This window comes from Dicentrarchus labrax, unplaced genomic scaffold (genome assembly GCF_905237075.1).
Source record: "Dicentrarchus labrax unplaced genomic scaffold, dlabrax2021, whole genome shotgun sequence".
NCBI lineage: Eukaryota > Metazoa > Chordata > Actinopteri > Moronidae > Dicentrarchus > Dicentrarchus labrax.
In genome coordinates, this window is record NW_026136704.1 from 3,284,607 (window position 1) to 3,309,918 (window position 25,312).

General features: G+C 39.0%; 3 protein-coding genes across 8 annotated transcripts in view; 1 reads left to right on the plus strand and 2 right to left on the minus strand.

The window, feature by feature from the left end:
- The window catches only part of LOC127362358 (gap junction delta-2 protein-like), a 678,509-nt gene that overhangs the window by 235,235 nt on the left and 417,962 nt on the right, over window positions 1-25,312 (minus strand). For 2 of the 4 annotated variants that reach the window (XM_051398007.1, XM_051398006.1), the window contains exon 1: window positions 1,711-1,872. The gene's annotated coding sequence lies outside the window, so the exon portion shown is untranslated. Of the gene's footprint in view, window positions 1-1,710; window positions 1,873-6,382 lie in introns of those variants that run through there. The other 2 variants (XR_007884431.1, XM_051398008.1) reach the window with 2 other exon arrangements.
- LOC127362369 (uncharacterized) overlaps window positions 1-25,312 on the minus strand; it is a 384,160-nt gene that overhangs the window by 30,409 nt on the left and 328,439 nt on the right. The gene's annotated exons all lie outside the window — the stretch shown is intronic.
- Window positions 5,324-24,868, plus strand: LOC127362343 (vascular endothelial zinc finger 1). Of its 3 annotated transcripts, XM_051397959.1 has the most exons (7): window positions 5,324-5,445; window positions 12,380-13,134; window positions 14,655-14,724; window positions 15,239-15,407; window positions 17,625-17,666; window positions 18,324-18,389; window positions 18,609-24,868. In XM_051397959.1, the coding sequence occupies exons 1-7, from the start codon at window positions 5,413-5,415 to the stop codon at window positions 18,974-18,976; spliced, it is 1,503 nt and encodes a 500-aa protein (XP_051253919.1). In that variant the 5' UTR covers window positions 5,324-5,412; the 3' UTR covers window positions 18,977-24,868. The 3 variants fall into 3 exon arrangements, with proteins under 3 accessions (XP_051253919.1, XP_051253920.1, XP_051253921.1); XM_051397960.1 differs by lacking the exon at window positions 18,324-18,389; XM_051397961.1 differs by lacking the exons at window positions 17,625-17,666; window positions 18,324-18,389.

The following is a 25,312-nucleotide window of genomic DNA, read 5'->3' on the forward strand; positions in this document are numbered from 1 at the left end:
TTTTAAGTTAAAACTATTAAATTATTTTTAAAAGTTATACAGTTGTAATAAAAGTCACCTGTATTTTGACAGTTTACCAATGCTTATACACAAAAAACACGATTTAACATGTGACTTTAACATTACAAGTGTGAATTTTTTTTTTCTTTGTTATTATTTAGTTTTGGAGGGTAAAACCCACAATAAATGGGCAGAAAAACACAACATATGCAGATACTCCACTGCATAGTACAATTAAGCAATTAACATCCAATCATGATCTCTGGCGTATATAAAATGCTGAGCAGGCCCAGTTGATTGTGAATTTGTCAGAGGGCTATATAATAGAACTGCAGTGATAAACCCCTCATTACAAAGATGAATGCACATTTGATATAGGCTCCGGTCAGCAGAGGTGTGGAAAAAAGTGATATGTCTAGATGAGTCAACCTTCACCATAGTCTCAACCTTTATCCTATGATGAAACATTTCTATCCTGACGGGAGTGGTATCTTCCAGGATGATAATGCACCCATCTGTTATGTTGTGGGGGGCATTTTGCTGGCATGGTTTGGGTCCACGTGTCCTCTTTAGAGGTTGTGTCACTGCAGATCAATACAAAGTTGTTCTGAGTGATCACCTGGTCTCCAGAATGACAATGCCCTCATAGGAACCCCCTCACTGAATGGTTTCTTGAGTATAAAAATGATGGGAATTGTATGCTATGGCCTTCAGTCAACATATCTCAACCAAACTGAGCACCTATGGGAGATTTCTGACCAACATTTTAGATGACATACTCCACCAATAATAGTGTACCATCCCTCCAGTAGAGTTCCAGAGAATTGTAGAATCAGTGCCAAAGAGCATTGATGCTGGTCTGGCAGCATGTGGTGGCCCAACACCTTACTAAGGGGTATCCAAGAGGGCAAGAGGGCACTTTTATGTGGTAGATAAAACATGATAAAGTCCCTCTAGGGTTCCCTTTCAGTGGAGAAATGGTGATGAAGTGTTCTTTGGGGAGCCCTTCCAGTGGACAAAACAGAATAACGTGCTCTCTGAGGTGCCTTTCCAGTGAAAAACACAAGATAAAGTGCCCTCTAGGGTACTAATCCTAACCCTGAATCAGATGTTTCACCATAAATGCATCACAACTATCTTCACACTGGTTACCTTTATATTCTCCTCTATTTTATCACTCCTGCTCCTCAAATTAGTCTGTCATTGTGATAGTAAGTTGTATTCAAATGGAAGCTAAATCGAGGGGGGAGGTAAATGTTTAGGCAGAAACCAAACTGGGTTCATCCATGACCTCTAAGGTTTTTTCAAACTGCTCTATTATGGATTTTGTTAGAATTAATTGTAAAACGGTTTTTACAGAATTTCAATACATTATTGTTAAAGATTAGATTTTAGAGATTTCTACACTTGCTGGGAATTAAATCCCGGTGGGGAATTGTATTAATGTATTTCTATATTTTTAAATGCCTAAAATGTTTTGAATTCAAAAGTAACTGATCTAAAATATAAACTGCACCTTAGGTTCTGTGCCTTCAGTGTTAGCTAAAGCCCTGATGCATTAATCATTGTGTAAGTTTGTAACTCATCTTCTTGTCAGACACAGTTAGACAAACTACTTTATTAAACTACTGTATTAAACTACTGTATTGAACAGTATAGTCCTTGAGGAGAAAGTACATAAAATAACAACAGAATGCAATCAGAACTCACCTTAATGTAACCTTGAGCTTTCCAGAATAAATCCTTACACGGTAGCCTTTGCCATGCAGTTTGCATGGCTATTTTCAATCTTAAAGCGTTGATGAAATTAATCCTGTTGAACGTGGTAAGGGAGAATAGGCTGACCACACATATTGAGTCAGTCTATCTGAAACTCACATTGTGCTATGTGGCTACAAAGGCTGGCAATGTACAGTGCAACAAAGATTTCAAAACACAATGGGGGGAGGTTCCTTTTCTGAACAGCCGGGAACAGTCAAACAAAAAGAGTATGGAACAAGCTAGCAAGCGGACACAATACAGGCATATGCAAAGGTTCTGTATGTAGCAGGCATGAAAAGTAAAAGTTAGAGAGGAATAAATCATTCTACATTTCTTTTATTTTCCAGATGGTGCCTCAGATATTTCGAAATCAGAGCATAGGGCAATGACAGCAGGTTAGGGACAGATGCATGGAAAGGGTCTGGGTCTTCACCAGCCCCTCTCCACTGAATCATCTGCAGGCCATAAACTTACAAACTATTGCAGAGGACTCTGGTTGAGAAGTAATGCACCAGTCACAAACTGCATTTTGCACTGGGCTGGAATTCAGTTGTCACTGTATATAGATTTAGTGAAAGGCTGGGTTAGATTCAGCATGTTAAGACAGAACTATACAATACAGGTCAGCCAGATGTGAACAACACTACAATCACAGTCACACAGCTTGAAATGAGTATACTGAGTTGATATAGCTCAATTGTGACTGTTGATTTATGATCATCATTCATTTATCATTTATGTTTCACAGTTCTGTTCTGTATGTGTTTCAGTTGAATTTAATTTACATAGCGCCAAAACATAACATAACTACAATTTACAGAGACCCAACAATAACTTTAAGAGACATTATAATCTATCTTGCCATGACTCAAGCTATGCATTTCTGTCAACCACAGTAGTTTGGAGTGATCAGCGTCCTGTGAGAAACTACTGGCAGCTACAGCATGAGGTTTAATGCTAGGTGTGTGTGACACTGTGTGTGAGAAATGCTCCAAAACAACAATGGCGGCTGCTAAAGAGGTTAGCATAGAAACTGCTAGCATCAGTTACATCAGAACTGGAGAGTATTTCTTCATTGAAAGACCCTCCATATACTTGATGGATAGGCACAACATTTTGTACAGATATGGAATTTAGTACAGGAAGTCAGTATCCTAAGAGGATGCATTGTAATAAATCCGTTCCCTTGACCTTTAATATAGTCATCATCAGGTCAAAATGTCCAATATTTTTGGTTTATGACCAAATAACTGCAATGCCTAAGATGGTGAACATGATAAACATTATACATGCTAAACATCAGTAAGGTAGAATTTTCATTGTGAACATCATATCCCTTTTAGACAAAAGAAACATGTATGATTTGGAGTAAATCTGCAGAAAACCTAATTTCAACTCGGTTTAAAAATCCACAAACACATGATGAACTTTGATGAACTTTTTATCTTTATAATAATTAATAATAAATTTACCATAACATTGCAAGACCATAACTATTCATTTAAAAAATCATAAAACCATGAAAACTAACAAAAACTGTCACAATCAACGGTAATATAGTGACGTACTGCAAGGTTGGTGGCTCCCAGCCTTTTTCCATAAGGGACCTCTTTTCTGTAATTGAGTAAACTGACAACCCCAAACTAAAGGGCCAACCACACCAAGAACAATAACTAACAATAAATATAAATACATCTTTTTAAAAGTGGGTGGTGGGAAATTTTTCATCAGTGTGGCTGCTCACAACGTTATTGGTCTTGGTATTGACGGCCCTCACGTGACATATTTTATGGATATTTGATATTATATTCCATGCTTAACAATAACAGTAGAGAACAACTGATAAACTGTACAATGAACCCAAATACCGTAACAACAATCATTCATTCTTGATAGGCTTCTTTGAAAAATGTAAATTCCTTTCCCTGACATTTGGCCATTGTCCTGTTAGCTCTTTGGTTGTTTGAACTTCTCTAATGCAGGACGAGGCTCTATGACAGAGTGAAGGCTCTGTGAATATAACTTGTGTTCAGGTCTTCAGAACTTTGCTCTTTTAAAATAATCTAAACTTTAAAAACAACAATTTCATTTAGCTTTCTTCACAGAAATTATTGACATGTAGACCTAATGTGTATATTTTGGAAGTTTCCTTTTACCTCTTAAAATCAAGAAGCCCTAGCGACCTGCTGTAAACCTTTAGGAGACCCCTAGTCTGGGTCCTGACCCCCAGATTGGGAACCAGTGCCCTAGGTAACACTCATATTACATTCTAGCTTTCCATTTTTAAATACATTTAAAAGTAATGAAATAGGGAGAGTGAAATAGAGAGGCATTTTGAGCATATTTGGGGATGTGTCCCCCCCTAATTTTTATTATAATTACTGCCTTGACATTTCATTCAAAGCACCGCTGTGCCAAGTACAGTCTCACAGAGTTGCTAGTTGAACTAAAATAAAACCTGGCAGCTAGGTTAACCATGTCCTGATTTCCACTCTATACTTAACGCACAAACAAGAGATTCATATCCATCTTTTCATTTCTTGGAAAGAAACTGAATCAGCATATTTCCCAAAATGATTAACTGACACTTCCCCACTCATACACTTGTAGCCTGCATTTACAGTGCATTAAACTGTCTGTCCTCAATGCAAAAATAAAATGATATAAATCCCCCCTCCCCTCTTCCAGTCCTTGCTGTCTCAGAGTTAACTTTGTGGACAAACACATAGTTAAAGACAACTGTCAATCAACAAAAAAAATCATTGGCAACTGTATTTACAATCAATTTGGCATTTTTGCCTAAATAGTGAAAGAAATTATACGTTATTTGCTTCTAAATTGTAAGAATCTGATGTTCTACATGAAGATATATTTGGGATTGTTGGTCGGCCAAAACAGGACATGTGACGATATCACCTTTGACTTACGGAAATGTTTCATAATCTCCTGACCTTTTATGAACAAACTGATTACCGTAATCGACAAAGTAAAAACCAGAATAATCAATAATGGAAATAACATTAAGTTGCAGCCCAAGAAAATGGAACTGTGCAATGATAAATGTACATGAAAAATTAAATAAAACATTTTATCCTCGCACTAGTTTTTTATTAAAAAATATTTAAACTTCACAATGTTTCATAAACAAACATGAAACCTATATTTACCTTTACTTCTATACATCCAGTCACTTGCACCTTTTTAAATGAAACCTATATTTGTTGAATTTCCACTCATAATCCACGAAATGTAAAGAATGTTCCATATTTTTAAGTAATTCTTAAAACAGATTTGATCACCTGAGTACTAAGGTTTAATACAAAATCAGATCATTATAGTGTTGTTTTTCTGCCAATATTGTTATTTTTATGAAAACATGCTTCCGTTGCTCATTATACTGTATATATGTCTGTATGGGAATAGCTTTTCGTTTATATAGTGATACATTTCATTTTTGTCCGACAGCAGTGTCTCTTTGGAGGGGTTGTAATATCTGAATATTTCTTGTAGTCCAGACGTCCTAAAAAAAGTCCACTGGCCTTGGTTCAGCCCTGGGGGTTACAGGAAGTTGTAGCTGCCATGTTTAGCTGCTTTGTTGTAGATTCCTTGTAGGTTTCCTGCAGATTTTAGCTTGTGTTGCCAAGTGTTGCAATGGAACCGAGCTGGAGTACGTTTTTATTCCAAGTAAGTGGCACAGTACAGCAGTAGTCTGAGAAACTGCACAAACGCGTTCGAAATGGGGTAAATGTTGTTAGCCAAATATTCTTCTATCACTTTCTGAAATGAATTAGAGTTAGCTAAGCAAAACAAAGGTGTTAGCCTGCTAGCTAGTTCGGCTGTGTGGGTAGCTTTAGCAAACTGCTAACCAGCTTTATCGGACCCCAGACCTCCGGCTGTGTGTGCTCTACAGAGACCCTGTGGGGCCTCGGTTGTGTTGGTTAAATGATCTGATGTGTGTGTGAAACCAGAGCGCGAGCTTTGTCTTAATTTGTACAAAATCACCGCGAGGGACATTTCTGTTGCCACTGCTGTTGATGCGCGCGCGCTAGCAAATTGGCTAGTAGGTCGAGCTATTGCTGTTGCATGTAGGTAAAGCTAAGCTAATTGGATAACGGGTTAGCTAACCTGGGTACTTTCCTCGCCAGTACTACAGTAATTCTCGCTGCAATACAGATAACTATAGTTGGCAGTGTGGACAGCGAGTTATTGTGTGTTCCAGACTGTGTTGATTAAGCAGGGCAGCTGTTTAGCTTTTGGTAGGCTTACAGCAGACAGCCGTCGGTTATCAAGAGGTTAGCTAACGCTAACAGTGTAAATTGAAGGCTACATAGCACGCGGACAGCAGAGATTAAACCGCATTTAAGACTCCAACCTTTCCTTTTTTTTTGTGCAAATCTGAAACCATAGATCGCAAACAAGTGTACGAAAACCTCCAGTCACCATTGGCCGGACACTAAACTTGTACACGCCAGCCACCATGTAAAGTTGAAAGTGTAACGTTAACGTGGCCTATTGTTTTAGGAAACACAATATAGTGTGTGCAAGTTGTTTTAAGAACTGTTTAAAATATTAGGAAGGTACTCGTTAGTTTGTCACACATCCTTTACATCAAGTAACTTACGTTAAGGTCAGTGTTCCACTTATGGCCCTGCATCACCATGAGTGATGCAGGTAGTGCAGGAGCGGAGATTTCATGAAAATAAAGGGGTGCCAAGTAGTTAATTCCGTAAACCATATGCAGAGTTTATTAAAAACCCTCCATAATTTGTCAGCAAATCAGTCTTTAATTGCTCCTTGTGTGAATGAAGTTTTGGTTGAATGAAGTCCTGCTCCGGAGATACAGTAGCTATTTATGACTGCAGTTACAATTAATCGAATTACAATATGCAAATCGCAGACGCGGCAATTTCTTTGATAAAAGTGAAATATGTGACAATCAGCATTATAATGTACTGTAGTGCTGCAGAGATACCCTGACCTACAAATCTTGTTCTCCAGATTTAAGAAAATAAGTTTGTTTTGTTTAAGAACCATGAAAATGTCACATGGTTTTAAGGCGTTTTTGAGGCAAAAATTATCATTCTTATACCAGTTGCAAATCATATATACATCTGTCAAATTAATAACAATATGATGTTTTTACCATACTGTGGAGAACGATCTGCAGTAAGTACAAACTGTGTTTCTCTGCTTTTTGACAGGAGAGTATAACTTGTTACAGTATCTGTTGTTGTATTACCAACTAAGGGTCTCCAGTATTTTATATTCCAACATGATTTTGCTACTACAGAATATAATATGATTCCAGTATGTAACAATTAGGTTGCAGTTTCCTGGAAGGGTTAAAAATCTTAATGGTAAGAATAGTTTACCTACTCCCTGAAAGTAGAGATGAGTAAAGAGAGATGGCTGTAAATTGGAGAAGTGGATATATCCAGTTATTCCTCCCTTTTTAAATTCTTTTTGCATTTTTTGTTACATGAATATTAACACAGAAACCCAAGCCAATTCTTGATATCATTGGGTTGTATTATGTCCATTGGTTATACATATATATATATATATATATATATATATATATATATCTTTTTCAGTTTTGTTCCTGATAAATCCATCAGTTTTATGCGTCAATGGACACTAAATACTACAGTCCCCATGAGCCTCATCAGCTGGCTAGCAGTCAGAGTTGTGAAATCAGATTTTTCAGTGTTTCATTGCTGCTGTTAGAAACACTGCACACTGTGGTACAAGATTGTTCCAGCATTTACTGTATTAATTAAAATGGCCACATTTAATCAGTAACTGTACAAAATGTAATGTCCAGCCTATATTCACAGACTGGATGTATCGTACTGCGGTGCTCTCTGGGACTTTCTCCTCAAGTTGCTTTGTACAGTCTTACAGCTTTAGCAGGTCCTGACACCAGGTTTCAGAAATGGTTTTATAAACTATTGACATAATTACTATTAAGTAAGGCTGAAAAGGATTTTTCATTGATTTTAAGAAACACTGAACAGTTTGCCAGGAGCTTAATTGTTCAAATGCCAAATTTTGATGCCCATTCACATAGGGTTGGACAATTAGTAGAAAATATGATCAAAATCACAATATGGCTAAGTGCAATGTCCAAATTGCATAAGCTGCTATTTGGTAAAATGAATCAAGTATTTCTGATTCTGATAATAATGAAGTACTGTAGAGCTTTAGAGATAGCCTTACCTACTAATCTTGTTCTCCAGATGTAAGAGAACATGTTTGTTGGTACAGACTCCCAAAAATGTCACATCATCATTTTGATTTCAATGAAAATGAAATTTGTTATGCAAGAATGTGAAGAGTATCACAATATCTGTCAAAATAATCACATTAATTTTTTTCACCATATCATGCAGCCCTACTTTCATGCCCAATTTTGAGAATTTATTTTTCTCAATTTTTCGGGTTTGGCTGTATCACAATTTTTGGAACTTTCTTTGTTAAACCTTTAAATTCCATGCATTATACTTTTGTTTACATTTAGTTGTAATGCACAAATGTGACAGCAAGATTAAATTAAGTCAACAAATGTTTTATTAACCTGATTGCCTCTTGTTTATTCTCATTTAAAGCTGCAGTAGGTAACTTTGCAAAACTTTTTGTCATATTCCCTGAAACCTTCACTATATCCTGACAGCAGTACATGAGACAGATAATCGGTGAAAAAATCATTTTAGTCTGACTCCGCCTAGTGCTCCTGCGCAATAATCCACCGGGCCTGGGTGGAAACAACCAATCAGAGCCGAGAAAGATATAAAGCCGCTTTGGGTCGGAGGCTTGAAGATGTTGAGTCTCATTCCCAGGGTGTCAAATACAGATGCTTTGGGGCCCTGGGAATGATAATGTTGTTGTTTTCGTTCAGGCGTGGTGGATTCTTGCAAATACCATTAGGAGCACTAGGAGGAGCCAGAGGAACCTGATTTTTTTTTTCACAGATTATCTGTCTCATGTACTACTGAAGGATATAGTGAAGGTTTCAGCAAATATGACAAAAAAAATTACCTTCTGCAGCTTCAACAGGAGAGTTTCTTTTCCCTCCATGGCCAGTTCCCATCATTGTCTGTTAAAAAATAAGAATAGGACTTTTAAAGCAGATTATAACTCATTAAACATTTTTTAAACTACCTGCAATTAAAATGTTATGATTTAACTCTTCAGACTGTCAATCTGGTGAATGAAACACACAGGTTCAAAGCCTGTCGACACTCAGTGGTTGATTTCATGAAGCCTCAGTTGCCGTGGTATTTGTCATGCTTATATAGCAAGGCTTACCGTATTTGTAGGCTGCTACTTTGCTCCACTGCTAAAGAAGTGCAGCGCTAAGTATTTGTCACAGAATGGTTTAATGTCAGACCAGAATACCTGGAGTTGGTATGTAGTAGACAAGGCGACGGTAATGAAGTTAGGCTTGCCGCAGTAGTTGGTATTACCGCTGTTGCACAGTGCTCAGGCATAGATATTGGAGTATCACTGCGTATGAATGCTTAGTTTCTGTTCTGGTGAGCAGTCAGCACCTTGCATGGCAGCCACTGCCATCAGTGTATGAATTTGTGTGTGAATGGGGTGAATGTGGCATGTAGTGTACAGCGCATTGAGTGGTTGAAAGACTAGAAAGGCGCTATATAAGTACAATCCATTTACCATTTCAAAATGTTTATGAGTTGAAGTGCTCATAGCGTTTAGTTGGGCGGTGTTTAAGGATGTGGGCGAAACCCAGACTTGACACAAGTTTGATGGCAAGGCGAAATTTTGAAAAGACATGTTAAGTTTCCAGAAAATGCCATAACGATTAGACAGGGCCAATAAATAAAAAGAGTTTCATATGGGCAAGTAAAAATTGAGTATACCCATTCAGACCCACTTAAGTGCCCTGGGAACCCTGCTCATGCTAATAAGAATCCTGTAACATTAATGAGGCAATTTGTGAACTTTGTCTGATGTAGGTGGCAGCATCTGGAGGTAACACCTTTAATCCACACACACACCTTCCAGCGCACAAGAGTGAGGCAACCAAATTAATGAGCTCAAAGTAAGTTAGCGTTGGTTCACTTCACCTGTGACTGCTCTGCTCCGCACCGTGTTTCACTGATGAATATCTTCAAATGTAAAATGTCCGGAGTAATCGGTAACGTTGTTGTCATGAGTTTATAAAGTGGTGGGAAAATTTCCTCACCGTGTCATTTAGGAGGCTTATTATTTAGGGTCCACTTGGTTCACCTCATGTGATGAAGCATCTAATGAGGCAGCATTCTAATGAACTTCACTTGTTATTGTTCTCCAGCGTTGTTGTGATGGGGTTTGGAGTTGCTGTCAGGCTATGGTACTCTGGGGACTGCCCCACAAATGTTGCTGTTTATATTTGAACTACTGGCTATATTGTAATTAACAAGGTATTTTTCTGTTAAGTTGTGTTGATTTCTTTTTTGTGCCCTTATTATATTTATAACAAACATCTTACAATAGCTAAGTGATATTCCTGAAAGAAGCAGAAAAAAATCTCTCTGAAATTTTATGCAAATGAAATCTTGTTTTTTAGTCACATGCAAGGTTTGTATAGAAACAAATGAAAGGCAGTATATTACGGCATCGCTCTGTGGACATAACATTCTATCAAATGGGACTCCATACCCCGCCTTGCAGTGAAAAAAACAAAACAATGACTGGATTAGTTTTATATGTACCATTTCTTGTTAATTTCCATGCTCCTAACTCTTTTTCAGTACTATTTATCTTGGAAGGGACCTCACCCTTCACAACAGATTTGTATCAAAATCATCAGAGCAGCATGATAGAACAGCAGGCCGCTCTCCCTGTTCTTGCTGAGAAAGCGAGAGCATTCGGCTGTCTTCGACATACACATATGCTAGGAGAAATGCTAATTGCGATAATGATTCTTGTCTGAGCTCTGCTACAGTGTGGCAGATATAAAAGCAAGTCGACAACCTGTGACGGCCCCCAGCTCCCCTCTCTACCACGCTAAAACACATAGCGTGGCCGCCTTTACTAAGTAGGGACGTGGCCGGCAGCTGAACAAGCCCCTCACCCCCACCCCCCTCCCATAAGTGCATCAGTGCTTGGATTTCTGTCGTCCATAAAAGAACACAGTGGGGAAAAAAAGGAGCACTTGGAGTCCTGGTCCCCTCAGACCACATCCCCCCTCCTGGCTGACCGGGTTGGGATGCTTGGCTGAACCTGAAAAGCCATGGGTCAGGTCTTTAACCCTACCCAATAGTGATTACAGAAAAGAACAAGGCTGTCTCAAACACCACGTCTCCAGGCTGACCTGTTGTAAAGTTGCCGGTTACAATGTGAATAACCCCCCCCCCAGCCAAAATATTCATACAAGCCCCCACCTTCTGTTCGTCCTATCCCATTGGGGTTCTGCCATGACCAATCGGACAATGCCTGCCAGCAGCTGCAGACTTAAGATGTCCTCCATACACAGTTTACTGCTGTTGGTTTACATTTTCTGTGCCTGTCATAGCTTTATTTATTTGAGCGGCACATTTTTCAGTCCTTTATTGTCTCTATCATTTTTGTTATTTGCGCTGTAGACTTTCAGATGTGTCACATTGTAATTTTATGTATGGCTCTGCAGAACACCTGCTCCTCCTTCCTTTCCCAAACAAATTTAGTTGCGCGTTGTTTTAGATAGAGCTGCACGATATGGAAAAACCACATATTATTATACATAATACATATATTATTTTGACAGCTATTGCGATATGATTCACAATTAGTGTGGGGGTTATCTTTTTTTACAACAAAGTTAATTTTCACTGAAAAAAATGTAAAAATCATCACAATTTGTAGGCCAGGGCATCTCTGCATCACTACAGTACTTCATTGTAATGCTGTTTGTCACACATTTTACCTTATGTTATCAAAAACATAATAATTAGATTAATTGTGCAGCCCTAGTTTTAGAAGGGTCCGTGTATACTGAATCTGATGCTGAACTGATGATGAACCTATCAGTTAAATCTTCGGTTACTGTCACATACAGATTCATTTCCTGTAAGGGGGCAGAATGTGTTTGTTGCGTTTAACATTTAGAAACTGCTAATGTATGTCTTTAGAATGTTTGTATGATGTACACAATTACTGGTTTATTAGGTACACCTATAATCTAATGCAATCCAATCCATGAATTGACCTCAACAAACCCTACCATAATGAAACATAGTGTCTTTTTTATTTTTATTTTTTTATTTTTAAATATAGAAGACATAGGACACGGTTTTTCATCCAGTCCTTCAGAAATGTTGCCACATGCTTCCTTGGACTGTCGATTTTATTCAAAATGTACAGTTTATAAGTGCAGCAGACTGTTTGAAGTACTTTGCCTTGTGTTCCAGCAGGGGGTGTTCCACTATCAGCTTAACATAAGGTGTGCCCTATTGACCTGTTAGTAAACTAAGCTAGCAATGTTATGTTTTTTATTTCGAAAATGGAGGACACTAATGGCCAGTATTTTACTTGGTGAAGAAACACAGAAACATTTTTATTGGTCATTCACTACATATGTGTTGTAAGGATGTGTATTAACATCTTTTATATGGCTCTGTCTTTCTCATTACAGCAGGCCAATGAGGCTCTGCATCACCAGCACCAAGTAGCCGGGAACAGCCTCTTGCCTTTGCTCAGTTCTGGAACAGAGCCACCTGATCAGAAACCGGTGCTGCCCATTCCCTTGGACCAGAAACCCCCTGTCAGTGCTGCAGAACTTCTTAAAGACAATGTTGCTAGTGGGACTGGCGGGGGAGGTGGTGGAGGGCCTCCATTAGCTGTGGTGAAAAAGGAGCCTAAATCAAAGACACCCTTCATCTGTGGCTACTGCAACAAGGCCTTCCGAGACAGCTACCACCTGCGGCGGCATGAGTCTTGCCACACTGGCATTAAGATGGTTTCGCGGCCTAAGAAGACACAAACAGCCCCCACCATGGTGCCGCTCATATCCACTGTACCACGTGAGAATAGCGGAAATCCTTCATACATTACTACTGTAGCTGGTATCCTGACTACAGCCACCACGTCAACCTCCACAGGCACTAGCATCATGACCCCAATGCAGCACCAACAGCAGCAGAGTATCCCCAAAAAGCCCCCCAAACCAGTGAAAAAGAATCACGGCTGCGACATGTGCGGTAAGGCCTTCAGAGATGTGTACCACCTCAACCGCCACAAGCTGTCGCACTCTGACGAGAAGCCGTTCGAGTGTCCCATCTGCCAGCAGAGGTTCAAGAGGAAGGATCGCATGACATACCATGTCCGCTCCCATGACGGTGGAGTTCACAAGCCTTACATCTGCTCTGTCTGTGGGAAGGGCTTCTCCAGGTATGTGGAGGACATCCTTTCTGAACCTTTTCAATGGGACATGGAAACACAGTTGTTACACTTTAAAACAGTATATTTTTCTTTTAAAAAGCCTACTATTTACCATGATAGATGTTGTTTCTTTCATGATAAATATGATAAAAAATGACATATATCCTGAGTACGATGCAATTCTTATTTATCTAAATGCTCACTGAAAATGTATTTGACACATTCAAATAGTGGCTGTTGCCTGCTGGTTTAGTTACCTTATTTTTTATTTTAAAAAATTATAATCCAGATACTCAAATTTTTAAGCTTAAATTATTAACTGGAGCATGCAAGTACATTTGCGGTTGTATGGTGGTGTTATAGAGTGAAGGTTCATCCCTTACAAAAGATCTTTGGCTCTGTACAGACACTGGCATGCAGAGAGCGCTTTAACCAGTCAGACAAGTTTATTTCTTTCCTGTTAACAAACTACTCACAGAATTCCCGTTGATTAGTGTCACTGATAGATCTGCCACCAATGCTTGTCATATTAACCAACCAGTGCTGGATGAAAACAAGGAGCTGCTGCCTGATTTGTAAACTGCACTAGACTAGTTAATGAAAGACAGAGTCAAAGTCTGAGTGTAGCAAAGTGTAGTGTGTCTGTGTAATGTTTAGGATGTGAACCTTATGTAAAGTTATTGAATGAATTATCTCCTGTAATTGTTGATCAGAGATGAGTTCTTGATATTTTTAGGAACCTTTTTAAACAATTCTGTTATGTATTGTTTTTAATACATATTAGTATACAGTAATGAGTTCCTTTTTTTTGACTTTCAGTGTTTACTTCTCGTTGTTCTGTTGAATTGATAGTATAAATAACATCCTATAAACAACAATTTAATTTAGTTTTGAATGGAATGAATTCAGGAATGAATGGAATTCTGAGATATAGGCCTACTTTGTATATATTTTTGGAAGTTTTCTTAGACCCCTTAAAATCACAAAGGCCTTGCAACCCTCAGTTTGGGAATCAATGACCTAAGAATACAGTACATTACCAACTATGGTAGTACACTGCTCCTACCATCTGTCAGGGATCAGCAACCTTTACTGTCAAAAGAGCCATTTGTTGGCCAAAAAAACAAAATCTGAGCCTTATAATGCTTTTCTTTCTAATTATAATGCCATTAATCCTTCGAATGCTAATTTATTGTCGCAGATCAAGCCAATCAAGACCTAGCCTAGCTAGGGAGACTCAAGACCAGTAGTCACCGCTCTTGAACTTTGGCAAAATATAGAGGAAAAGGCGGCAGGTCAGGAAGTAACATGACGTGCATTTTAGTTGACAAAATGTTTTTGTGGCTACGAAGTTAACTATATTAACTGGTTTACAATTGGGGAATGTAAGACCACCCCGATCTGTGTGGTGGACAAAGTGCTATTAACTCTGATGTGGTCAACATCCTGACTGCGATATGTATTTTATATGTGAATGAAATGATGTTGCTGAAGGATTTGCATTTTCTTGTCTTCATCTCACCCTGCAGACCTGATCACCTAAGCTGTCATGTTAAGCATGTCCATTCCTCAGAGAGACCATTTAAGTGCCAAGTAACGGTAAGAGTCATGACCTGTGCCTTTATTTATATGTGATGATCAACACCATTGATATTGAAGGCCAATATCAGATTTGACAACATTAGCTGCCACCCAGTAGCTACTACTTAGACAGCCATTGGTATGTATTAACAGTTGCAGTGTAGTTTAATTGCACTTGCCAGCTTCATGAATGAGTTCTCCATGTTTTAAATCAACAATGTTAATGTCCTTTAGTGGACAAATCTGTACAGCATATGTAGCAGAACATACATTTCTGATCACTCAAGAAATTGACAGAATTTGAAGAGGCAGCATGAGCTTGAAAAGTATTGCCTACCTATGTGCACATTTTGGTAAAGCCTATGTGTGCTTTTGTTTGTATCAGAAAACATGAATAAATTGTTAGTATTAATATATATAATAGTTTTTCAAGAAAGGAGTTTCCATTTGTCTTTTTTGTTGATGTAAGATCAGGTTCCTCAGGTGTTTAGAGGGGACTAAAAAAACTATATTAACTGGTTTTCTGTCCCAGGCCTGTACCTCCGCCTTTGCTACCAAAGACCGTCTGCGCTCCCACATGATTAGGCATGAAGGCAAAGTGACCTGCAACATCTGTGGCAAAATGCTAAGTGCTGCCTACATCACAAGTCACCTCAAGACGCATGGCCAGGCCAGCTTCAGCAACCCTTGTAACAATAAAGGTAGGCCACATGTCTCCTTTTACTTCTCTTTACAGCTCCTCACTACTTTGCTCACTTTTTCAGCTTAACACCTAAACAATAGCCAAGTTTGTGATTAACAACACTCCAGCAACACACATTCCATTAACATATTGGATACATTATGTTGTGATACTGATCTGGGAGAAGTCAGTTGTTCCTCCAGCCATGACCCTAACTGAAGGTTGTGTTATCATAAGCTTTTAAGTTGTAATATGTTTTTGATCTTTTATCTTGGAAAAAGAATGAGTGTGTTGGCAGTTTGTAGAGTGGAACTACAGTACAGTTGTTCCGATACCAATACCAGTATCGGAAATTCCTCCAATACTGCCTAAAATGCAGTATTGGGTATCGGAGAGTATGCGTGTCTGTGTACTGATCCAATACCATGTAATTTATTATCCCTGAAACGAAACCCTGCTACTTCCCAGCAGTGTCCTGTCCATTTTTCCCGCCAGGTGGTAAAGACATGACGAACCCTACTATGACACTGACAAAGGGTTTGACCTGAGCCAGACTATACAACAATGATAGTAATCATACAGGCTCAGGCTTAGTAGTATGCACTCTTTTTTTTTTTTAAAAGAAAAGCAAGCATCTCACAAACATGTTAAGGGCATGGAAGTACATAATTTTTATTTTTCAAACACTAACCACTAGCTTTTGTAAATGTGTTTATTAAGAAGTGAGACAGATATGTAAACTTCAAAAATACAACTATAATTACTGCTGTCACACAGGCCTGAATGCTGCCTTATTAACTCTACTTAAGCTGATACACATGCTGCAAGCTATTAGCTAGTGAGCATTTTCAGTAAATTTTTGTCTCATCTTAAACACATGATGTACTGTCACTTGTTCCTCATAACATACCTTGTATTCATTGCAAATGTTGGTCATGTGAATGTGTCAGTTTCAATGTGTTTCGAATGCTTTGAGAGTATAAAGTTGTCCTGCGAGTCAAAACATTTACTAGGATTGGACATTGAGAGAGAGAGAGAGAGAGAGAGAGAGAGAGAGAGAGAGAGAGAGAGAGAGAGAGAGAGAGAGAGAGAGAGAGAGAGAGAGAGAGAGAGAGAGAGAGAGAGAGAGAGAGAGAGAGAGAGAGAGAGAGAGAGAGAGAGAGAGAGAGAGAGAGAGAGAGAGACTTTAACTTGGGAATAGTTAGTCTTTCTGATCTCAGTCTGTGGCTCCTGTGAGCCTGCAGCTCATCTGACAGAAATAGTTGCAATTAAAGACATTTAACAAACAGTTTAAATTACAACATCACTAAAAAAAGTGTGTTTTGACCACAGGATCACACATATTTCAAAACACACTCTCAATAATGAACCTGAATACCTGGTGTAATCTACTAAATATTTGAATTTCTTCATTAGTTGCTTGTTAAATTTCACCATCTGGTGGGATTAACCGTCCATGCTTGCTTTCAAAACAGCAGGTCTACTATAATGAGCTGAATGAGGCTATGTAGAACCCCATGGTGGGGTATCATTGCTACTGACAGTGTTGGCAACCCTTCATCATAAACAGGAGTCATTTGATTCACTGTTCATTTATAAAATATTGCTCTGCTGTACGTGGTTAAAGACATTAGGCAATATTTACCTCATCTTTGCTAGATTTCTTATGTGCATTTCTGTTCAGATAACCCCCCATTCTGAGGACTACAAGTCGGGATGTCTCTGTCTCTGCTACTTTGATTATTGTTACCACTTGTTTTTTAAATCTGATTTTATGGAAGTACCTTACTAAATCACTTGAGTACTCCTTAAAGAGGGAGATGAATTAAATGTCATCAACAATGCTAAGATAAACTAATTAATGTTGGTGCCTGTTTGTTTGGGAAAACATCCTTTTTGAGGTGACTGAAGCAACCTCCCCACTTGAAATAATGATCAGCTTAAGACAGAAACAAGTTTATCAGTTAGAATTTCTTCACGACTGCTGTATAACATTCTTTACTAAATTGTATGTTGTTTTGACCTTACTTATAGTGACCGCTATCAAAGAAAAGCTTTTTTCCCCTGATCCCATTAGAAACCGTGAACCCGTCATAAAATGTTTAATATTTAAACAGCCCATTCCCATGCCACATGCACACAACTTGACCATGCGAACTGTTGAAGCTGACTCCCACATGATGGCACTGCTGCCCTGTGCTCTTGTAACCCAATATGTGTCTGTATTTCTGAATAGGCATAAGTGACTGGCAGTGGAACCACTCAGGGCCACGAAAAGGTAATCCAGTAGCTAGTAGCAGAAACCCCTAAACACTCAATTATAACCTCTGACACAAGATAACACAAGTGGCCAGTTTTTCTTCACGTACCGTGTAACTCAAGTTCAGAAGCATTTCTTGTCTCTGAGGACTGGTGTTATTAAGGTTATTCTGTTTTGAAGATATAGAGTTCTTGCTAATGTAAGGTTAAATTTCATGAAGCAGGATCAGTAGATCATTTAAATGAACCACAAACTGGACCATAACACTGAAGCTAGATGCACACTACTTATCTATCTTGTATTACCTCATTTCTGTCTCTACTTTGATCTGATTGATAAACCAACTTGTACTCTTCAGAACTACCAATTATAACAGCAAACATGTTTGATAAAAATTGGGATGACCCGGTGGAGATGGGGGTTATAAATTACCCAGCAGCCATCCAACCATATCACAGCATGGCTGAGACGAGCCGATAATGACCCTGTGATGTGCCGGACCTGAACTCATTCCTCACATCAGTCCTGCAGTGTAGTGTGCATCCAGCTTTAGACATAAAGAGCTTAAGATGTCCTACATAATGTGTCACTGTTTCAAATGAAAGTTTTGAATGAAAACAAATGGACAGTTAGCTGGTTAGTCTATTGATCCTGCTTTTTGAATTTACCCCTCAGGTGAGTTGACGGTAGGAGAGATTTTAAATAACTCCTTCCAAGTCCTAATTGACAACTCTCACAAAGGTAGGTTTCTTCAACAATATTACCACAGTTGACATAATGTATTAATGATGTATTGACATTTTCAGTGACCCAGCTAAACAGCCATGGAGCATAGAGGGCTGTTGGCTTTCCCTGTTTTGGAGGGGTAGTATATTTCTATGAGGTTGACCAGCCCTAAATTTACTCTTGTGTCTTTTTTTTTTTTTTTTTTAACAAAAAAAACAAAAAAATGACCCACAGATGCCAACAACGTGCACAACAACTCGGCCAGTACGACGCCAGTCACCAACTCAGCAGCCATCACCTCGACTGTAAACCGTGGCGGCAACGCCAGCAATCCCGTCACCATCGCCGCTCAGATGAACATCGCCACCAGCACGGTCAACATCACGTCACCGGTCAACCTGCAGCACCCAGTCACCATCACCGGCCCCGTGAACTTGGCCTCCGTCAACATCCCTACAACGGCACACATGAATATTGCCCACCCGGTGGCTATCACCACTCCCATGCCCATGAATATCACAGGGCCGCTCAACATTGCCATGAGGCCCATGGAGAGCATGCCTTTTCTATCCCAAGTTCTGCCTTCCTCCCCTCCCTGGTAGAGCCCTTTTAGCCCATGTAAGAGCCGGTCATGTTTTAACTGCCTAATAATGGATGAGCCTGTCAAATCTTAGTAAAAGGCCCTCTAAATGGGTTGCTAGTGTATTAAACTTGAAAAGGTGATAACTAATGTAATACAACCACAGATAGTAACCAGTGATTACAGCATAATTTGTCAATTCTGAATTTTATTTCTATTTATAGAACCAAACGTTTCAGATATCCTTAATCACTCTTGGGCTTACAGTCATGTTAGGGGTGCAGCTAATGATTACTTTCATTATCAATTAATCTATACGTTTCTTGATTAATTGTAAATAAAATCTGACAGTTCTTAAAGAATCTCTCAATACAGTGAAAACTGTTGGCAAATCAGTTTATTAGTCATCAACTATCAGCTCTACAGTCATTCATTGAAGAGTATTGGCCTACATAGCATATGCACTTCACAGGAGAATCCGTCAAATCAACGGTTTATTCTATCATAGTTAGTGTTTTTTTTATATATATATATTTTAGATATTGTAATATAGGAAATTCTAGAAATTGAATAGAGAAAAGTTTTATTGATTCCAGATGGAAGTTTCTGTTTTTGGCTAACCCAGTGAATTAATTATATTACAGATCAAGGTACTTAACACATTGATGCCATAAACTCAATCACCATAAAGCAGTCCTGTTCATGGATTTACAATATTGCCCTCACTGTCCTGATAGAGCAGGAGTGAGAGATACCTCATTGTAAACCATATGGCATCAATTCTGACCAATGACATACCGCCCAGCCCCAGTCTATGGTGTTACTCACCTTCTCAGAGTTAATCTGTCGTACTGCTCACAGCTCTTTACCTATTAGTTGAGTTTCTGAGGGCCAAGTTGATCTCAGATATGAACAGATAATCTGATGTCTAGGTGTCATTTATTCATTTCTCCTTTAGCTATCAACTGCATTTCACAGTCTTCATCAGAGGATGGGGGTTACACAGTTGTTACAGTGTGACCTCCAGAACTCCAGGCATAACAGCTGATCATATGGTCTTTATTGGCCTCCATCTACTGATCAAGACCATGATCTACAGTTGAAAGCTTGCAAGTGGTCCTGAAGATTATTTAGTCAAACTACTGTCTCCAAGGTCAAGGGCGCTCTGATAAACTCATATTTCTTACCTTTTGACTACTTGAATGATGTCACAGGCCGCAGAATACTTCAAATAACTTATTTCACATGCTAATGTGACCCCATGCCTTCAGGTGGGGAGGACGTTCTGTGCAGACGTTGTGTATGTAAATAATGACCATTTTATGCCAAAGATTTTCTAAGTATAGTGTTTCCCCCTGAATGCTATATTTTAACATGTAAGGGGAAAACCTTTTAAACAGCATTTAGACCTTCATGGGACACTAAATTCTCCTTTTAAAACACAGTAATGAAATTTGCCCCTGCAGCCACCCACCCCTCATCACCGTACTACCACCTCTGGAGCTGTGGTGTGGTGTGAGCCAACACATACTGGGGTTTACCCAGTTACATTGAAATTTCCCATTCATATTATTGCTATAATAAGTCAACGTTTTGCATCATTTTAATACGTGATCATTTGTATATTAATGTTAAATTGCTTGCATTAGTGTAAGTTCATCACATTCAAAAGGTTTCATTACACTTTCAAACGAGTGTTTTCTTCCACTGTAAGATGGTTTCATATTATTGGGCAGTTACTACAATATCAGCTGCTGCATGTTCACCCATATTGTTTGCATTTATCCCTTGCTTACCCCCTGTTCAAACTTGAGTAGTTTGTTTTACTCTGACAGATCGTTGAGGCAGTGTTGGCAGTTAACACATTATACACTGCGCTGATGCAAACCCTCTTAGAGCCCTTTTCCAAAGTCTTTCATTTCTATTTAGCCACTGAAGGACTGTGTAGGTCTGACTTCAAACATGGTGATGCGTTATACCTTACTATACCTTAGGCATTGTTTAACAACTCCTTAAATGGACGTGTATTGCTGGAGTTGTTCTTAAATGCTTCCAGTTAAGGCAAATGTTGTCATGTACTTTTTTTCTATTGTTCTTTTTAGTGGACTTATCAGTATTTGATAGTTTATGTATTTTAAAGTTTAATTATAAACAAACAAAGCTTCCATTTTGGGGGAGGGGGATTGATTTTGTGGATTTCAGTGATGGTTCAGAGGCTGTTAAGATCAACCAGTCCCCCTATGTCTGTATTTTAAAACAGCTGGAAACCAGTCACTCGTAATACTCTACACAAGTTTATGTGACATCTGTTTGGGAATTTTTGTATGTATTTATATCAGGACATGACAGTTGAAGGTACAGCAAAGAGGAAATGTGTCGTACTGAAAGCATGTCCCCTAGGTTTTGCCCTTAAAATGGCAGTATTATCAAAGGTCAAATGATTTTAAATTTTGATTACTGAGGACTTTAATTGTAGAGGTCAAGAGAGCCACCCAGTGGCTCATTAGGCTCTGTACTACAAAAGCGGTCCCAAAGTTCGCTTTTGTGCTATGTTCAGTTGGTTAGATTGTTTACTTTAGCAGGTATAGGATCCCATCACTGTCAGTCAAACTCAGGAAGGTTACTGAGAATAGTCTTAACACCATGTTCAACAATTTACACACTGACCATTTCTTTGTAAATATGAAACACTATTTTATTGCCTTTTACCTGTGGGAGAGGGATCCTCTCTACATACCACAGGCTAGCAATGCAAGAACTCTATCACCACTGATGTGGCCGTCCATCCTGGAGAGGACAGGGAAACGAGCAGAGAGTAAAGGATAAGGCTGGTGTCAGTCTCTATTTATTATCAATGAATCCCATAAAAAGGCAAAAAACAAACGACTGTCACCTGTAACTAAGGCTGGATATAGCTTATGCTGCCATTACCGTACCATACCAAAAACAGTTCAACCTTTGTATTGGTTTTGGAAAACAGTTTTAAGGCAGTGTTAGTAATATGAGGCTGTAATTAACCATCATACCTGAGACGTTGATGATGATGATGATGATTATTATTATTATTATTATTATTATTATTATTATTATTATTATTTTAGATAGTAACTCCAGCCTTATCCTTTTACAGATGAATTTTCTCTGTAGATCTCACTTGCATAGCTCAGAGTGTTTTTAGTTATTTTATTATTGTTGTTTTTTTTTTTAAATCCTGACAGTTTATCTTTACTGGAAAATTGAGGCTGTGGTCACAAAGGAGGCTTCAGTGTCCTGCTCAAAGCTCAGGTGTACCTGAAAAAGCAAGATGTCAGAGAGTGGGAGTAACATTATTCATGTTGCTAAGCAACAACACAACTTGTAATCACGCACTCCCAATGACCGGTGCAGTGCTACACCTCTTGCTGTGTGGGTATTGTACTTCTGTGTATACCTTCCACTTGGAGGATGTGTTCCCCATAGGCCCCTTTTCCACCAAGTTAGTTTTGTTCAAGTTTTTGGGACCTTGGTGTTATCTAGCATATGAGTCAAAGTTTCAACAATAGTAATCACATGCATCATCAACAGAGGGCACTCCACAATGCGCAACGACCTGTAGAATATGATGGGCGCACTTTGAATTCCAAGGAAAACCTGATATTTTTTGGTTCCAGCTGGGAATAACCTTTCAGGTTCTGAACCAATTTATTTTTGGTCAGAGTGCCCCACACTGTTCAAAACTACATGCTTGAAGCAGAACGGAGTCGGTTCCCAGTTGGTAGAAAAGGCCTAAAGGACTGCGACCGTGCAGACAGTGCACACGGTCACAACAAATTGGCAGTACACAGATGTCTGCACTGCATTTTGGGTTGATGGCTTGAAGCTGACTCACAGTGGTATTTCACAGTCTGGGAATGAGACAAAATTATCAACTATCGTTCTCGCCTCTGATTGGTTGTTTTCGTTCAGTCCCAGTGGATTCTTGCAAATACCATTAGGAGCACTAGGAGGAGCCAGAGGAACCTGCTTTTTTTCACAGATTATCTGTCTCATGTACTACTGTCAGGATGTAGTGAAGGTTTCAGTGAATATGACAAGAAATATTTTTATAAAAGTTACCTACTGCAGCTTTAATGGACAGGGAGAAAAACTGCAGCAAAACGTGAATCAAATCTTCCAACAGCTCCACCTAGAGTCCTCCTTGGAGTACTGCGCTGTGGCTGCATTGAACAGGTTTACAGAACTCGCCAGGTCACGACCAAACCTGTGGACCGTGACTGAACAAAGTCTCTTTTGTGATCGCAGCCTCAGCAGTTCCTGCACCAGGCCTTGTATACTGTCCCACAGTTCCCTGGCTGTGTGTATCTTGGGGAACACAAGTGAATTAGTTTGTAGATGTGAAGCCTTTTTCTAGTTAAGGGCCTTTTCTTTCAGTGCAGGAACTCTGAAGCACTTGCAGCAAACTAGGTTGTGCACACTACAGAAGAGTGGTACTTAGAGGTGCATTTCAATAAGGTGGAATGAGACAATGATTGGTGTTTGTTTTACAGTTCACCTGGCAACATCTGCATTTTGGCTGCCCAGATGTTTGGCCCAATACGTTCATTGTATGCATGCCAACACTGTCCACCAAAGGAAATGCTCTAATGTGGAACGGCATTATCAAATGATTCCCATTCCCATTTCCCATCTTTTTTTTTTTTCTTTTCCAATGTTGCATGTGGATGACTGACCTTGTCCAGTGTAGGTTTGAGTTCAACAACCGTTATTAGAAGGCTAGTGACTTTTTATGAAAACAAAACACTAAAAAAAAAAATTAGGATGAAAGGAAGTGTGTGGTGTCAGTTGTCCTTCTCCAGTGGCCGTAAACAAAGTGTGCCTGAAATACTTTGCAAGACTTTTCCACGCGTCGATGCTTCCTCCTCTAGATGTGCTGTGTGGTGGAATCGTTTTGTGAAAGAAGCCTTCATCAGTTCAGACGGCCAAGGGCCCCACAGGTCTGAAAGCCAAAACCATGTTGTGATTAGCTTTTTTTTTTTTATTATTATTTTACACCCAATGATTGTGAAGTTATTCTACTTCAGGAACAACCTTGAATTATGAATTCACATCTTTATTTGAGGTCCTATAAATGTATTGGTGATATCAAACCATGTGGTTTAATTTTTTAATTTGACTCCAACCTAATGTGAAAAACAAACCATTTATTTGGGCAAAATCATTTGGTAACTTTTTTTTCTTTCTTTTCTGTGAAGTTTGTATGATGAATTTGGCAGATGTGAAGGCAAATGAATGTATATCTTTGTACAAACCATTTAGTTCAGAGGACATGTTAGTTATGACACATGCAAGAAAAAAAACCTTTTATAAATCTTTTTGTATTAGAACATTAACAATGGTAATTTTTGTATATACGAAGGCTAGGCTTTCTGATTAGCAGAAAGGTAAAACATTCCTACATTTTTTTTAAATGTATGTCCATTGAGAATAATTATGGAAACATATGCGCAATGTTTTATGTGCCTTTTATTTGGGTTTGTCTAAATAAAAGAAAACAATAAAACATGATTGTGGACTGTCCATGCTGAGTCCCACAGAGGAAAGTCAATCCTGTCTATCTCAGCTGAATCGCCAGACAACCCCCCCCCACCCCCCCCCCCCCGCACTCAAGACACTCCCCTAGATCAGGACTCCTTTCTGGTCTTAGATGCTTTTCCTAGCTTTAGTTGAGGTTTCTGGGAGGCTGAGATTGTCGCTGAAGTCCCCGGTCTGTACGGATGGCTCCTCACTGTTGGCCTGCTCATGATGAAAGTGCCTCTGTGACTTCGCTTATTGGAGTGGATTGTGGGGGATTTGTGCCAAATCATGGTCTGTATGTGACGACAAAAACATTTCGGTGTTTTTTTCATTCTTTAACTATTAAACTTGGAAAATGTGATGGGCTGCGTCTTTGTGCGTCTTTGTTTGACACAGAGTAGTTAACTGACGTGTGAATGTGCTGTATGATGAAAGGGAATCCAGCTTACTGACATACAGTATCTCACAAAAGTGAGTACACCCCTCACATTTCTTCAAATATTTCATTATATCTTTTCATGGGACAACAATGAAGAAATGACACTTTGATACAATGTAAAGTAGTTAGTGTACAGCTTGTGTAACAGTGTAAATTTACTGTCCCCTCAAAATAACACACAGCCATTAATGTCTAAACTGCTGGCAACAGAAGTGAGTACACCTCTAAGTGAAAATGTCCAAATTGTGGCCGCCATTATTTTCCAGCACTGCCTTAACCCTCTTTGGCATTGAGTTCACCAGAGCTTCACAGGTTGCCACTGGAATCCTCTTCAACTCGTTTTAAGGATGCCCCACAGATGCTCAA

Excerpts from the sequence above, each read along its gene's own strand:
- LOC127362343 (XM_051397959.1), top strand. The coding sequence starts at position 5,413 with ATGGAACCGAGCTGGAGTACGTTTTTATTCCAA. Across the intron at positions 5,446-12,379 it reads GGAGTACGTTTTTATTCCAA|CAGGCCAATGAGGCTCTGCA; the intron begins GTAAGTGGCACA and ends TTCTCATTACAG. Across the intron at positions 13,135-14,654 it reads TGTGGGAAGGGCTTCTCCAG|ACCTGATCACCTAAGCTGTC; the intron begins GTATGTGGAGGA and ends CTCACCCTGCAG.